Source organism: Leptodactylus fuscus, chromosome 9 (genome assembly GCF_031893055.1).
Source record: "Leptodactylus fuscus isolate aLepFus1 chromosome 9, aLepFus1.hap2, whole genome shotgun sequence".
In the NCBI taxonomy this organism is placed as follows: domain Eukaryota; kingdom Metazoa; phylum Chordata; class Amphibia; order Anura; family Leptodactylidae; genus Leptodactylus; species Leptodactylus fuscus.
In genome coordinates, this window is record NC_134273.1 from 10,261,350 (window position 1) to 10,278,085 (window position 16,736).

At 41.1% G+C, this 16,736-nt stretch overlaps 1 protein-coding gene across 1 annotated transcript in view; it reads right to left on the reverse strand.

The window, feature by feature from the left end:
- Positions 1–6,725: 6,725 nt before the first annotated feature.
- NEGR1 (neuronal growth regulator 1) overlaps positions 6,726–16,736 on the reverse strand; it is a 378,159-nt gene continuing 368,148 nt past the window's right edge. Inside the window, exon 7 of the mRNA XM_075287254.1 lies at positions 6,726–7,155. Coding sequence (XP_075143355.1) covers positions 7,031–7,155 — 125 coding nt within the window. The 3' untranslated portion in view covers positions 6,726–7,030. The remainder of the gene's footprint in view (positions 7,156–16,736) is intronic.

Genomic DNA, 16,736 nt, shown 5'->3' on the forward strand with positions numbered 1-16,736 from the left:
GCCATCTGCAAAACCACCATTTTGGATTCAACTTTACTTTCTTCAATGGGGAGGGGGTCATGTGACACATCAAACACACGGAGAATTGCACAAGAAAAACAATGGTATGCTCAATTTTAACATAGCTTTATTCATTATAGGGTTATTGACATGTTTGTCATATGGAACAACAACAGTAAAGGATGTTTCAGGTGCCCCACATCCTGGATCTTCACGGAGTACACCATAGCCTTCAAGTGGCCCCAGAGATAGAAGTCCAAGGGAGACTTGGGTGTATCCATACCTGGGTGTATCCATACCTATGGCCCACCCTGTAGTTTCCTCACCCAATATGCTAATTAGGCTCTGTACTGTCAGGTGGGTGTTTCTAGACTACAGCAAACAACATTGTGCCATGGCCATTAGCTGAATCTGTACCATTACAAGATGCAATCTGTTATGCTTTCAGCTGCCACTAGGAAGCGCTAAGAGCTGACTGCACACTGTTTTATGTTTACATCGTTCTGCAATGAACTCCCCCCTAGTGGTAGCTGGAAGCAGCTAGAATTTTATCATTTAAAGGCTTTGTCCAAACATGACAAAGGTTATTCATTGTGTAGATCATACATCTAAGGAGACTTGCAATGTAGATGCTATTCTAAGAGTCTCTGTATGACATTCATTTCGTATGGCACCACCTTGTGCTCATAGTATATAGCAATGTGCATGTCCGTCTCATGAGCTGTAGACACATACTCAGCCAGGTCTTTGCATAGCGATCCTCTGTTTACTTGTCAGGACAGGATTAAAGACTCTGCAGGTTTTACAGGGGAAGCTATATATTATCTAGGTTACTTTCAAGTCTATACAACAAAGAGAGAGAAAGTTACAAATTATTAAGAGAGAATACTATCCTCCGTGCCCCTAAATTCCTCTTGTCCAGATATGTGTGTCACAAGATGATCAGCTTTTCAAGATAGTATTGTATTGTCATATCCTATATCAATCTATATATGTCCGCCCAGTGGCTGTGTCGTGAATTGCAGCCTTTCAAGATTCTTACCATGTCGCAACATTGTATTACATTGACATCATGAGAAATTGAGCCTTTTGAGCCCATTTGCAGCCCATTAATGGCGGACACATCTGTTTGTATTTGCTATGATTGTGACTTTCCTTGGCTTTCATTGATATCTTAAGAGGAGGTAAGACACCAGCAGGAAGGCTCCATTATGGGAATCTCAGCTCAAGGCTCTGACTCATGATCCAAAAAATGTCTCTTTATAGTAAGAAATAAAGCCATTATTTGATTTTTTTTCCAGCTTGTTCTCTTGTCAAATCTAATAAATAATCCAGCTCTTTACACACGATTATATCTTCAAGGAGCCTTGTGTCATCTACGTCTTGGCAGATTCTTGGTAGAGCAGATAAGTGAGGAAATGATTAACAAGTATCTTATATTTAACAAAGACTGAAGGAGATAAAACAGGCACAGTTCTCCGGAGTGTCGGGATGTCAGCTTCATACATAGAACCTGATGTGTGAAATACGTTTCAGGCTGGAGACGCAACATCTTAATCCTCCTGTTGGGAATTCACTTCAATCCTTTGCACAAACATGGTAGACTTCATGTCGGCTCAGATATTGCGTTACCTGTATCAAGTCGTCTTTCACCTTGAAGAAGGTATGAACTGGGTGGAAAACCTGGAACTGGAAAAAATAGGGTTAAACACAAAAGGAAGCATAATGGGGTGAGGAGCCCAAATGCAAGAAAGAAGATGTACGATGGCCTCCCGAGATCATCTACAAATGTATCGCACGAGGTTCAAGATGGAGGTTGGTGGACATAGTAGGGATCCAGTGATCCATCTGACCAACCCCCAATCATAAAATATTCGGATGGGCTGCGACTCTGTAGGTTAATAGAAGTTGACCCCAATAGTCCATATGGACAGGTCCTATATGGACAAACCTATTGGAGGTATCGTCACATGTTCTTGTTTTATGGAGGCTTTCTGGTATTCGCAGCACAAAAATCTCTAAAACTGCAACACAATTTAGTGTGAATATGCGGTAATGGTGCTACACTTACATTTCACTTTGCCTCAATATCTATTCCACCTGCATCTCCCTCAGAGTTGCTGAGGCAACCAGAAGATACCCAAGGCCTGTGCGGCATAATCCCCATTGTGTTTAATGGAGGCCGTGATCATATCATCATGTGCCGGCTGTATCCTCCATCACTTAATATTCCAGGTAGGAGACACAGAGGAGATTAAGTGATAGGAACCCTCTAATACAATCCCGGAGTCTCGGGACTCAAAGCTACAGTATCTATTAGTAGAGTGTTAGACTTCATGATCATGACTATATAATGGTGGTGCAGTGTGTTGTACAGCCTGTAGGTGGCGCTGTTCTGTGTCTTCTGTGGGATGCTTGGATCTGCTCCGTGTTACTTACCGTCCACCATGAGACATAACCCAATAGTAACCTGCTTATTACTGGAGCCCAGGCCATGATATGATATGGCTGAGTATGTGGAGTTGTCAGTAGATAAGGGGTAGACAGGCCGCTCTATCACACAACATAACTACACTTTACTTTCTCCCTTCCCGCCTCCCGCTTCTTTCTCCCTTACCACCTTCCTTTATTTTCTCCCATCCCACCTCCCTTTACTTTCTTCCGACCTCCCTTTACTTTCGCCCTTCCCACCTCCCTTTACTTTCTCCCTTCCCACCTCCCTTCTCTTTCTCCCATCCCACCTCCCTTTACTTTCTTCCCACCTCCCTTTACTTTCTCCCTTCCCATCTCCCTTTGCGTTCTCCCTTCCCACCTTCCTTTATTTTCTCCCTTCCCACCTCCCTTCTCTTTCTCCCTTCCCACCTTCCTTTACTTTCTCCCTTCCCATCTCCCTTTGCGTTCTCCCTTCCCACCTTCCTTTATTTTCTCCCTTCCCACCTCCCTTCTCTTTCTCCCTTACCACCTTCCTTTATTTTCTCCCATCCCACCTCCCTTTACTTTCTTCCGACCTCCCTTTACTTTCGCCCTTCCCACCTCCCTTTACTTTCTCCCTTCCCACCTCCCTTTGCTTTCTCCCTTCCCACCTACCTTTACTTTCTCCCTTCCCACCTCCCTTCTCTTTCTCCCTTCTTACCTCCCTTTACTTTCTCCCTTCCCACCTCCCTTTACTTTCTCCCTTCCCACCTCCCTTTACTTTCGCCCTTCCCACCTCCCTTCTCTTTCTCCCTTCCCACCTTCCTTTACTTTCTCCCTTCTTACCTCCCTTTACTTTCTCCCTTCTTACCTCCCTTTACTTTCTCCCTTCCCACCTCCCTTTGCTTTCTCCCTTCCCACCTACCTTTACTTTCTCCCTTCCCACCTCCCTTCTCTTTCTCCCTTCTTACCTCCCTTTACTTTCTCCCTTCCCACCTCCCTTTACTTTCTCCCTTCCCACCTCCCTTTACTTTCGCCCTTCCCACCTCCCTTCTCTTTCTCCCTTCCCACCTTCCTTTACTTTCTCCCTTCTTACCTCCCTTTACTTTCTCCCTTCTTACCTCCCTTTACTTTCTCCCTTCCCACCTCCCTTTGCTTTCTCCCTTCCCACCTACCCTTACTTTCTCCCTTCCCACCTCCCTTTACTTTCTCCCTTCCCACCTACCTTTACTTTCTCCCTTCCCACCTCCCTTTACTTTCTCCCTTCCCACCTACCTTTACTTTCTCCCTTCCCACCTCCCTTTACTTTCTCCCTTCCCACCTCCCTTTACTTTCGCCCTTCCCACCTCCCTTCTCTTTCTCCCTTCCCACCTTCCTTTACTTTCTCCCTTCTTACCTCCCTTTACTTTCTCCCTTCCCACCTCCCTTTACTTTCTCCCTTCCCACCTAACTTTAATTTCTCCCTTCCCACCTCCCTTTACTTTCGCCCTTCCCACCTCCCTTCTCTTTCTCCCTTCCCACCTTCCTTTACTTTCTCCCTTCTTACCTCCCTTTACTTTCTCCCTTCCCACCTCCCTTTACTTTCTCCCTTCCCACCTAACTTTACTTTCTCCCTTCCCACCTCCCTTTACTTTCGCCCTTCCCACCTCCCTTCTCTTTCTCCCTTCCCACCTTCCTTTACTTTCTCCCTTCTTACCTCCCTTTACTTTCTCCCTTCTTACCTCCCTTTACTTTCTCCCTTCCCACCTCCCTTTGCTTTCTCCCTTCCCACCTACCTTTACTTTCTCCCTTCCCACCTCCCTTCTCTTTCTCCCTTCTTACCTCCCTTTACTTTCTCCCTTCCCACCTCCCTTTACTTTCTCCCTTCCCACCTCCTTTTACTTTTGCCCTTCCCACCTCCCTTCTCTTTCTCTCTTCCCACCTCCCTTTGCTTTCTCCCTTCCCACCTACCCTTACTTTCTCCCTTCCCACCTCCCTTTGCTTTCTCCCTTCCCACCTCCCTTTACTTTCTTCCCACCTCCCTTTACTTTTTGCCTTCCCACCTCCCTTCTCTTTCTCCTTTCTTACCTCCTTTACTTTCTCCCTTCCCACCTCCCTTTACTTTCTCCCTTCCCACCTTCACTTACTTTCTTCCCACCTCCCTTTACTTTCTCCCTTCCCACCTCCCTTCTCTTTCTTCTTTCTTACCTCCTTTACTTTCTCCCTTCCCACCTCCCTTCCCGCCTCCCTTTACTTTCTCCCTTCTTACCTTACGTTCCTCGCTCCCTCCACCCATCCTCCCCAACCCTCCACTTACATCCATTTACCTTCTGAAGACAAGTGACGTGACACAAACAGACTCAGATAACACGAGTGATTTTTACCAGAGTTTTTATTTTCCGCTGAGTAGACCCATTTCCAAATATATCCACTTTTTTCTCAACTATTTTAGCTAGTTTCACAAATTCAGTACAAAATCAAGTGCAAAACAATACAGATTCCATGAAGTATCGGATGGATGATAAAATGGATTGTCACATTCTCGTTTGCACAACATTTTTTAAAAGAATTTTCGAATAATACTTTTTGAAGAGGAATAGCTCTGAAATCACAAAAACATATGAGAATTGTGCTATAATCAGGGATCTGCAAAAACATGATGTAGGTCTCTTATGCCAAGAAGCTCAGCGATAGACAATGTATTGCAGGGCCATTATAGAGATGTGTCAACAACTAAATTTGTGCACCCCCCTTGCCCTAGGATTCTCCGTCTGCCATATTTTTAGCTGCCAAATGATCATCACAAATGCTTTTTTTGTTTTGTTTTTTTTGCGTAACACTGCAGTAGTCTTAGTCTGAAATGTTTTTGGACTCTTTGGAGCCCAACACCCTTTCCGTAACCAACACTGAATGATACTATATCCCCGAACAGATGTATGTTTTACAGTATTCCCACTTCTAAATGTCGTATTTAGCGGTAAAGATGGCGGTCATTCTTATGTCTATCACCAAAAGGGATAAAAAAGACTCAATCCCCTCCCCCACCCCATCACTAGTAGTAAACATTAATATAATCTGTAACAATATATAGCTTTTTCTAGGACGCCTCCATCCACGATACGTCTCTGGAGTTGGCTGGACCCAAGGTAGAGAACTGGAGTAGCAATTTTTTTTTTAAACCCAAAAATATCTCCTTTGCCCTTGAAACGACCTTCAAAATCTTTGGCCAGGGTTTGCGTTACCTATTCCAATGTCAACAATTTATGGTTATTGCTGTCAATGGTGCACCATGGCTAAAACAAACCCTCAGACTGCCCCGGTTTCCATACTGGGTACTTGGGTGTGACCGATTTACGGATGGCTTAACCTAGGGCGAAGAGTTCAACTACATCGCAGATGGTTCGAGAGACTTCACGGCCTATCTCGTACGCCTTTTTTTGGATGACCACCAGCAACATTCGCTTCATCTGGGTCTTCGTAGGGTGCTGGGGTCGGACCTAGCCGAGTCCTTGTGGACACCTATTTGCCCGTAAAACGGTTCTGCAACGGCATTGACTATTGGGCTGCACTTATCTGCCAACAAAAGCTGTTACATTAGATAATCTGCAGACGTGTGGTCTCTGCATGGGTTAAAGAGAACACTGAGATTGAACACCGGCCGACGGATGGACATCTTCATAAGCACACGAAAAAGTCTTTCACACTTGGGTGGCTACATGATATGAACTCCTAAAAATATGTTCTGTACATTTCAACATTTTTTGTTTTTTATATATATATATATATAGACTGAATCCCCCCTTAAGCTAATAAAACCCCCATCTGAATAAAAAAAAAAAAAAAACTTAATAAAACTTTATGAAGGCACACCCATGCGAGACATACAGGTATAAATTGAACTGCTCCATGCAGTTTTTTTTTTTCTCGTATTTTTTTTTTATTTTTATTTGTATAATACTGTATCTGGATACCCAAAAACTTGCAGTCGATCTAGCTTAAATGTAACGGGTGTCAACTTTTGAAGGCAATATTTTTCATTTTTTATTATTTTTTTTGTAATAAAAATGGAAAATGTCGGATACGCATGAGTTCAAAATCTGATTTCGGAAAGGCGAGAGAACGCGTGCCTCGGAGCTGCGAGGCGATATTCTCTCGACTATTTTTTTATTTATTTTTTTTACTATTCTAAGGGGTGTTTTTGTTTTTTTTTGCTCACTTTTGTAAACCATAATCCGCACTGACAGTCACCAGACTTTTTTCTGAAAACTCGTAAATTTACAAACATGAAGTCACAATTAATATCCTCTAAAAGTAATTTCAGAGCTGTCACGTCATTGTTTTTTTTTTTTTTTAGTTTTTTTTTCTTTAAAAAAAGGACAATGTGTACTGCGTCACAACGTAATGCAGCTAATCGGAAAAAAAAAAAAAAGAAAAAAAAAAGGAGAGAAGTAAAGTATTTACAAAAAAGAAAGAAAAAAAAAGAAAAAAAAAAAAAACAATTCTAAAGAAGCCGATCATTCCCCACATACGTACTGCTGACTACATCCCACACTGCGCCAGACAAACAGTACCAGATCGCAACCTGTCATCAGCAAAATTTTCGCAGACATCTTTAAAGCCTTGTTGTGGTTGGGTAGGTTTATTGTATAACGACGTTCTTCAGGTAGATTATGCTCGTGAAAGAGGAAAGTGTCAAAACCAGGTACCAACATGAGAAGAGGATTTCTGCCCTTCCGGTGATGCCGTACTGCGCTGTGCTTGGAGCTGAAAAGACACAAAGGAAACAAAGACATGCTTTAAAAAATTTGGAAAAATTCTTGGTTTAATTTTTTTGTGGTTTTTTAGGTATATTGTATAATATATTAAATATTTTGGCTAATTTTTATGGTTTAATTTTTTGTGGTTTGGGTACATTTTAGGATATATAAAAAAAATTTTCAAAAATTTTTGGTTTAATTTTTTTGTGGTTGTTTAGGTATAGTGTATAATATATTACATATTTTTGCAAATTTTTTTGGTTCAATTTTTTGTGGTTTTTTTTTAGGTATATTGCATAATATATTAAATAATTTTACACATTTTTTTGGTTCAACTTTTTGTGGTTTGGGTATATTTTAGGATATAAAAAATATTTTTGAAAAATTTTGGGTTCAATTTTTTTTGTTGTTGTTTGGGTGTATATTATAATATGTTAGATATTTTTGAAAAAATTTTTGGTTTAATTTTTTTGTGGGAGTTTTTAGGTATATTGTATAATATATTAAATATTTTTGCAAATTTTTATGGTTTAATTTTTTGAGGTTTGGGTACATTTTATGATCTAAGAAATATTTTTGAAAAAATTTTTGTTTAATTTTTTGGAGGTTGTTTAGGTATATTGTATAATATATTAAATATTTTTGCTAATTTTTTTGGTTTAATTTTTTTGTGGTTTGAGTATATTTTATGTTCTAAAAAATATTTTTGAAAAATTTTTGGTTTAATTTTTTTGTGTGGTTGTTTAGGTATATTGTATAATATATTAAATATTTTTGCTAATTTTTGTTTAATTTTTTTGTGGTTTGGGTACATTTCATGATCTAAAAAATATTTTTGAAACATTTTTGGTTTAATTTTTTTGTGTGGTTGTTTAGGTATATTGTATAATATAGTAAATATTTTTGCAAATTTTTTTGTGGTTTGGGCACATTTTAGGATATAAAAAATATTTTTGAAACATTTTTGGTTTAATTTTTTTGTGGTCATTTAGGTATATATATACCCAACCAGTTATAGACAGGGACATGATGTCTGGTGGAAACAGATTTATTTGGAAAAATACGCCAAAATAAATAAACCTTCAGGCCAGGCACAAAGTAAGCAAAATAAAATACAGCCTTAACTTTAGGTAAAACGTCAAACAAAACCCTGCTCGTCTGAGTACTAACTAAACAGTAAAAACTAACTGTACATGTGTCTTACTACCAATCACACAAACAAAACAAGGTAGCATAGTACAGTCTCAACAGACTCTCAGTTGTTCAGGACAGACCCAGGCGCCTCCTCTCGCTCCCAGGATCTGCCCTGAAGTGCAGGCTCTGCAGTCTTTAATGGCCCAGTACCCTGACCCACACCTAGTGCTGGGGCCTACTCAAGACATGCAATGGACCACACGTATGTCAATAACTTGGGGCTCATATATCAGGACTCCAGCACTTTGCCTGTCACCTTCTCACTATAAATATATATATATACTGTATACACTGTATGCCTATCTACATTTATTATCAGAAACTGGTAAGACAAATCCTGAGGAGGTGGAGGCACCTGATAAGAAGTAGTCAGGCAGATGTAGCCGTACACAGGACCGATGACGCATCCATATCTGCCGCCACCTGTGATGTCATGCTCTGGAGGTAACAAACGCCTCGAGCTCTTACTAAACTGCAGTTTTTAAATAACCTCATTTGTCACTTTGTATTAGTGTCCCCCAGATCCTGGAGACAACCCCAATCTGTAGACCTGACAGATAAGATCGTTACAAGGGGAACAGGACAACAAGTCCACGAAGGGTAAAGAACAGCGAGATGAGATATCGGGTATTTATGGCTTGTAAAGAGTGTAAACATTCAGATGCACAGAATAATCTATCTCCTATCTATCTATCTATCTATCTATCTATCTATCTATCTATCTATCTATCTATCTATCTCCTATCTATCTATCTCCTATCTATCTATCTATCTATCTATCTATCTATCTCCTATCTATCTATCTATCTATCTATCTATCTATCTATCTCCTATCTATCTATCTATCTATCTATCTATCTATCTATCTATCTATCTATCTCCTATCTATCTGTCATCTATCTATCTATCTATCTATCTATCTATCATCTATCTATCTATCTATCTATCTATCTATCTATCATCTATCTATCTATCTATCTATCTATCTATCTCCTATCTATCTATCTATCTATCTATCTATCTATCTCCTATCTATCTATCTATCTATCTATCTCCTATCTATCTATCTATCTATCTATCTATCTCCTATCTATCTATCTATCTATCTATCTATCTATCTATCTATCTATCTATCTCCTATCTATCTATCTCCTATCTATCTATCTATCTATCTATCTATCTATCTATCTATCTATCTCCTATCTATCTATCTATCTATCTATCTATCTATCTATCTATCTATCTATCTCCTATCTATCTATCTATCTATCTATCTATCTCCTATCTATCTATCTCCTATCTATCTATCTATCTATCTATCTATCTATCTATCTATCTCCTATCTATCTATCTATCTATCTATCTATCTCCTATCTATCTATCTATCTATCTATCTATCTATCTATCTATCTCCTATCTATCTGTCATCTATCTATCTATCTATCTATCTATCTATCATCTATCTATCTATCTATCTATCTATCTATCATCTATCTATCTATCTATCTATCTATCTATCTCCTATCTATCTATCTATCTATCTATCTATCTCCTATCTATCTATCTATCTATCTATCTATCTATCTATTATCTATCTATCTATCTATCTATCATCTATCTATCTATCTATCTATCTATCTCCTATCTATCTATCTATCTATCTATCTATCTATCTCCTATCTATCTATCTCCTATCTATCTGTCATCTATCTATCTATCTATCTATCTATCTATCTATTATCTATCTATCTATCTATCTATCTATCTATCTATCTATCTCCTATCTATCTATCTATCTATCTATCTATCTATCTATCTATCTATCTCCTATCTATCTATCTATCTATCTATCTATCTATCTATCTATCTCCTATCTATCTATCTATCTATCTATCTATCTATCTATCTATCATCTATCTATCTATCTATCTATCTATCTATCTATCATCTATCTATCTCTCTATCTATCTATCTATCTATCTATCTATCTATCTCCTATCTATCTATCTATCTATCTATCTATCTATCTATCTATCTATCTCCTATCTATCTATCTATCTATCTATCTATCTATCTATCTCCTATCTATCTATCTATCTATCTATCTATCTATCTATCTATCTATCTATCTATCTATCTATCTATCTATCTATGTATGTACATGCCCCAGCAGTAACAGTTGAGCTTCTGCCCCATGTGACTGCCCATTGTATCCTATTATGAGGACTGAGGGTATTATTATGGGATGTTTTTGCAGATTCTCCTGTTCCGGAGCCATTACACGAGGAGACAGATGTGGAGTCACTGGCTTGTTCTACCTGTTCTCTGAACCTGGATGTAATGATATCACTTGTAATATTAAGTTTCAGGAGCCGGGTCACGGTTATAATGGTTCATTTACAACACAAATCCTGCTCAGAGTCCCAATCCATGTACCCTCTAATTGACAGCAATTTTAGGATGGATGAAGCAATATAATGTGACCTTCTCTGTTAAACCGTTTATCCTATTGCTACTGCCCTTCTCCTGCAGGTAATTGGTTTTGACAGTGTTCACATACACATTGCTGTTCTGTCTGTGTATTCTTACCACTCAGTTATTAATGAGATTACAGCTGACCCTGAACCGTGACGTCCTATACAATGCTAATAGAAATATACCGTATATGTGGAGCAGACCATGGCGTTACATACTCTACTTATATGGGGTTAAAGGGCATTTCCCCATAAATAGAATATACTGTTACCTAAATTATTCTCATTATTATACTTAGAAATGCAGACAATTAGTTACATTCATTAATTCAGCACTTATATTCTAATATAAAGCAGCGGAATTATAGTAGTTATATTCTTGTACATAGGAGTAGTATTATAGTAGTTATATTCTTGTACATAGGAGTAGTATTATAGTAGTTATATTCTTGTACATAGGAGCAGTATTATAGTAGTTATATTCTTGTACATAGGAGGTAGTATTATAGTAGTTATATTCTTGTACATAGGAGTAGTATTATAGTAGTTATATTCTTGTACATAGGAGTAGTATTATAGTAGTTATATTCTTGTACATAGGAGCAGTATTATAGTAGTTATATTCATGTACATAGGGGGTAGTATTATAGTAGTTATATTCTTGTACATAGGAGGTAGTATTATAGTAGTTATATTCTTGTACATAGGAGTAGTATTATAGTAGTTATATTCTTGTACATAGGAGTAGTATTATAGTAGTTATATTCTTGTACATAGGAGCAGTATTATAGTAGTTATATTCATGTACATAGGGGGTAGTATTATAGTAGTTATATTCTTGTACATAGGAGTAGTATTATAGTAGTTATATCCTTGTACATAGGAGGTAGTATTATAGTAGTTATATTCTTGTACATAGGAGTAGTATTATAGTAGTTATATTCTTGTACATAGGAGTAGTATTATAGTAGTTATATTCTTGTACATCGGAGTAGTATTATAGTAGTTATATTCTTGTACATAGGAGTAGTATTATAGTAGTTATATTCTTGTACATAGGAGGTAGTATTATAGTAGTTATATTCTTGTACATAGGAGTAGTATTATAGTAGTTATATTCTTGTACATAGGAGCAGTATTATAGTAGTTATATTCTTGTACATACGAGGTAGTATTATAGTAGTTATATTCTTGTATATAGGAGGTAGTATTATAGTAGTTATATTCTTGTACATAGGAGTAGTATTATAGTAGTTATATTCTTGTACATAGGGGGTAGTATTATAGTAGTTATATTCTTGTACATAGGGGGTAGTATTATAGTAGTTATATTCTTGTACATAGGAGTAGTATTATAGTAGTTATATTCTTGTACATAGGAGCAGTATTATAGTAGTTATATCCTTGTACATAGGAGGTAGTATTATAGTAGTTATATTCTTGTACATAGGAGTAGTGTTATAATAGTTATATTTGTCCGCACAGATGACAAGGACATACATAATATATACTGTAGTTGTACAGAATTTATGTTTTATTTTTTTACAGAACTTTTGATTTACTTTCCTAGTAAATTTGTATGGCTATATGTTTCCTCCTGTTGCGGCTCTTGTATGTTTGTATACCGCCTGTAACACTATTAGCCACATAATTAATGCACATTCAGATTACTATTAGAGATGAGCGAACACTAAAATGTTCGAGGTTCGAAATTCGATTCGAACAGCCGCTCAATGTTCGTGTGTTCGAATGGGTTTCGAACCCCATTATAGTCTATGGGGAACAGATACTCGTTAAGGGGGAAACCCAAATCCGTGTCTGGAGGGTCACCAAGTCCACTATGACACCCCAGGAAATGATGCCAACACCTCTGGAATGACACTGGGACAGCAGGGGAAGCATGTCTGGGGGCATCTAACACACCAAAGACCCTCTATTACCCCAACATCACAGCCTAACAACTACACACTTTACACACTCAATACCACCTCTCTGACAGTAGGAAAATACCTTGAAACATGTGTATTTGGCACTTGCAGTGAGGAGAGCTTGTCACCAGCAGTGAATTTGGCCCTTGTAGTAAGTTGAGGTTGGCACCAACATTTGTTTTGAAAATCAGGGTGGATTGAGCCTCTAACCAGCAGAGTTTGGGCAAATTCATGGTGGAGGGAGCCTCTAAACAGCCCAGTTTGGGCAAATTCATGGTGGAGGGAGCCTCTAACCAGCCCAGTTTGGACCAATTAATGGTGGAGGGAGCCGCTAAACAGCCCAGTTTGGGCAAATTCATGGTGGAGGGAGCCTCTAAACAGCCCAGTTTGGACCAATTCATGGTGGAGGGAGCCTCTAAAAAACCCAGTTTGGACCAATTCATGGTGGAGGGAGCCTCTAAACAGCCCAGTTTGGGCAAATTCATGGTGGAGGGAGCCTCTAAACAGCCCAGTTTGGGCAAATTCATGGTGGAGGGAGCCTCTAACCAGCCCAGTTTGGACCAATTAATGGTGGAGGGAGCCTCTAAACAGCCAAGTTTTGGGAAATTCATGGTGGAGGGAGCCTCTAACCAGCCCAGTTTGGACCAATTCATGGTGGAGGGAGCCTCTAAACAGCCCAGTTTGGGCAAATTCATGGTGGAGGGAGCCTCTAAAAAACCCAGTTTGGACCAATTCATGGTGGAGGGAGCCTCTAACCAGCCCAGTTTGGACCAATTAATGGTGGAGGGAGCCTCTAAACAGCCAAGTTTGGACCAATTCGTGGTGGAGGGAGCCTCTAAAAACCCCAGTTTGGACCAATTCATGGTGGAGGGAGCCTCTAACCAGCCCAGTTTGGGCAAATTCATGGTGGAGGGAGCCTCTAAACAGCCCAGTTTGGGCAAATTCATGGTGGAGGGAGCCTCTAACCAGCCCAGTTTGGACCAATTAATGGTGGAGGGAGCCGCTAAACAGCCCAGTTTGGACCAATTCATGGTGGAGGGAGCCTCTAAAAACCCCAGTTTGGACCAATTCATGGTGGAGGGAGCCTCTAAAAAACCCAGTTTGGACCAATTCATGGTGGAGGGAGCCTCTAACCAGCCCAGTTTGGACCAATTAATGGTGGAGGGAGCCTCTAAACAACCAAGTTTGGACCAATTCATGGTGGAGGGAGCCTCTAAAAACCCCAGTTTGGACCAATTCATGGTGGAGGGAGCCTCTAACCAGCCCAGTTTGGACCAATTAATGGTGGAGGGAGCCTCTAACCAGCCCAGTTTGGACCAATTAATGGTGGAGGGAGCCTCTAACCAGCCCAGTTTGGACCAATTAATGGTGGAGGGAGCCTCTAACCACCCCAGTTTGGACCAATTCATGGTGGAGGGAGCCTCTAAACAGCCAAGTTTGGACCAATTCATGGTGGAGGGAGCCTCTAAAAACCCCAGTTTGGACCAATTCATGGTGGAGGGAGCCTCTAACCAGCCCAGTTTGGGCAAATTCATGGTGGAGGGAGCCTCTAAACAGCCCAGTTTGGGCAAATTCATGGTGGAGGGAGCCTCTAACCAGCCCAGTTTGGACCAATTAATGGTGGAGGGAGCCGCTAAACAGCCCAGTTTGGGCAAATTCATGGTGGAGGGAGCCTCTAAACAGCCCAGTTTGGACCAATTCATGGTGGAGGGAGCCTCTAAAAAACCCAGTTTGGACCAATTCATGGTGGAGGGAGCCTCTAAACAGCCCAGTTTGGGCAAATTCATGGTGGAGGGAGCCTCTAACCAGCCCAGTTTGGACCAATTAATGGTGGAGGGAGCCTCTAAACAGCCAAGTTTTGGGAAATTCATGGTGGAGGGAGCCTCTAACCAGCCCAGTTTGGACCAATTCATGGTGGAGGGAGCCTCTAAACAGCCCAGTTTGGGCAAATTCATGGTGGAAGGAGCCTCTAAAAAACCCAGTTTGGACCAATTCATGGTGGAGGGAGCCTCTAACCAGCCCAGTTTGGACCAATTAATGGTGGAGGGAGCCTCTAAACAGCCAAGTTTGGACCAATTCATGGTGGAGGGAGCCTCTAAAAACCCCAGTTTGGACCAATTCATGGTGGAGGGAGCCTCTAACCAGCCCAGTTTGGGCAAATTCATGGTGGAGGGAGCCTCTAAACAGCCCAGTTTGGGCAAATTCATGGTGGAGGGAGCCTCTAACCAGCCCAGTTTGGACCAATTAATGGTGGAGGGAGCCGCTAAACAGCCCAGTTTGGACCAATTCATGGTGGAGGGAGCCTCTAAAAACCCCAGTTTGGACCAATTCATGGTGGAGGGAGCCTCTAAAAAACCCAGTTTGGACCAATTCATGGTGGAGGGAGCCTCTAACCAGCCCAGTTTGGACCAATTAATGGTGGAGGGAGCCTCTAAACAGCCAAGTTTGGACCAATTCATGGTGGAGGGAGCCTCTAAAAACCCCAGTTTGGACCAATTCATGGTGGAGGGAGCCTCTAACCAGCCCAGTTTGGACCAATTAATGGTGGAGGGAGCCTCTAACCAGCCCAGTTTGGACCAATTAATGGTGGAGGGAGCATCTAACCACCCCAGTTTGGACCAATTCATGGTGGAGGGAGCCTCTAAACAGCCAAGTTTGGACCAATTCATGGTGGAGGGAGCCTCTAAAAACCCCAGTTTGGACCAATTCATGGTGGAGGGAGCCTCTAACCAGCCCAGTTTGGGCAAATTCATGGTGGAGGGAGCCTCTAAACAGCCCAGTTTGGGCAAATTCATGGTGGAGGGAGCCTCTAACCAGCCCAGTTTGGACCAATTAATGGTGGAGGGAGCCGCTAAACAGCCCAGTTTGGGCAAATTCATGGTGGAGGGAGCCTCTAAACAGCCCAGTTTGGACCAATTCATGGTGGAGGGAGCCTCTAAACAGCCCAGTTTGGGCAAATTCATGGTGGAGGGAGCCTCTAAAAAACCCAGTTTGGACCAATTCATGGTGGAGGGAGCCTCTAACCAGCCCAGTTTGGACCAATTAATGGTGGAGGGAGCCTCTAAACAACCAAGTTTGGACCAATTCATGGTGGAGGGAGCCTCTAAAAACCCCAGTTTGGACCAATTCATGGTGGAGGGAGCCTCTAACCAGCCCAGTTTGGACCAATTAATGGTGGAGGGAGCCTCTAACCAGCCCAGTTTGGACCAATTAATGGTGGAGGGAGCCTCTAACCAGCCCAGTTTGGACCAATTCATGGTGGAGGGAGCCTCTAACCACCCCAGTTTGGACCAATTCATGGTGGAGGGAGCCTCTAAACAGCCAAGTTTGGACCAATTCATGGTGGAGGGAGCCTCTAAAAACCCCAGTTTGGACCAATTCATGGTGGAGGGAGCCTCTAACCAGCCCAGTTTGGGCAAATTCATGGTGGAGGGAGCCTCTAAACAGCCCAGTTTGGGCAAATTCATGGTGGAGGGAGCCTCTAACCAGCCCAGTTTGGACCAATTAATGGTGGAGGGAGCCGCTAAACAGCCCAGTTTGGGCAAATTCATGGTGGAGGGAGCCTCTAAACAGCCCAGTTTGGACCAATTCATGGTGGAGGGAGCCTCTAAAAAACCCAGTTTGGACCAATTCATGGTGGAGGGAGCCTCTAAACAGCCCAGTTTGGGCAAATTCATGGTGGAGGGAGCCTCTAACCAGCCCAGTTTGGACCAATTAATGGTGGAGGGAGCCTCTAAACAGCCAAGTTTTGGGAAATTCATGGTGGAGGAAGCCTCTAACCAGCCCAGTTTGGACCAATTCATGGTGGAGGGAGCCTCTAAACAGCCCAGTTTGGGCAAATTCATGGTGGAGGGAGCCTCTAAAAAACCCAGTTTGGACCAATTCATGGTGGAGGGAGCCTCTAACCAGCCCAGTTTGGACCAATTAATGGTGGAGGGAGCCTCTAAACAGCCAAGTTTGGACCAATTCATGGTGGAGGGAGCCTCTAAAAA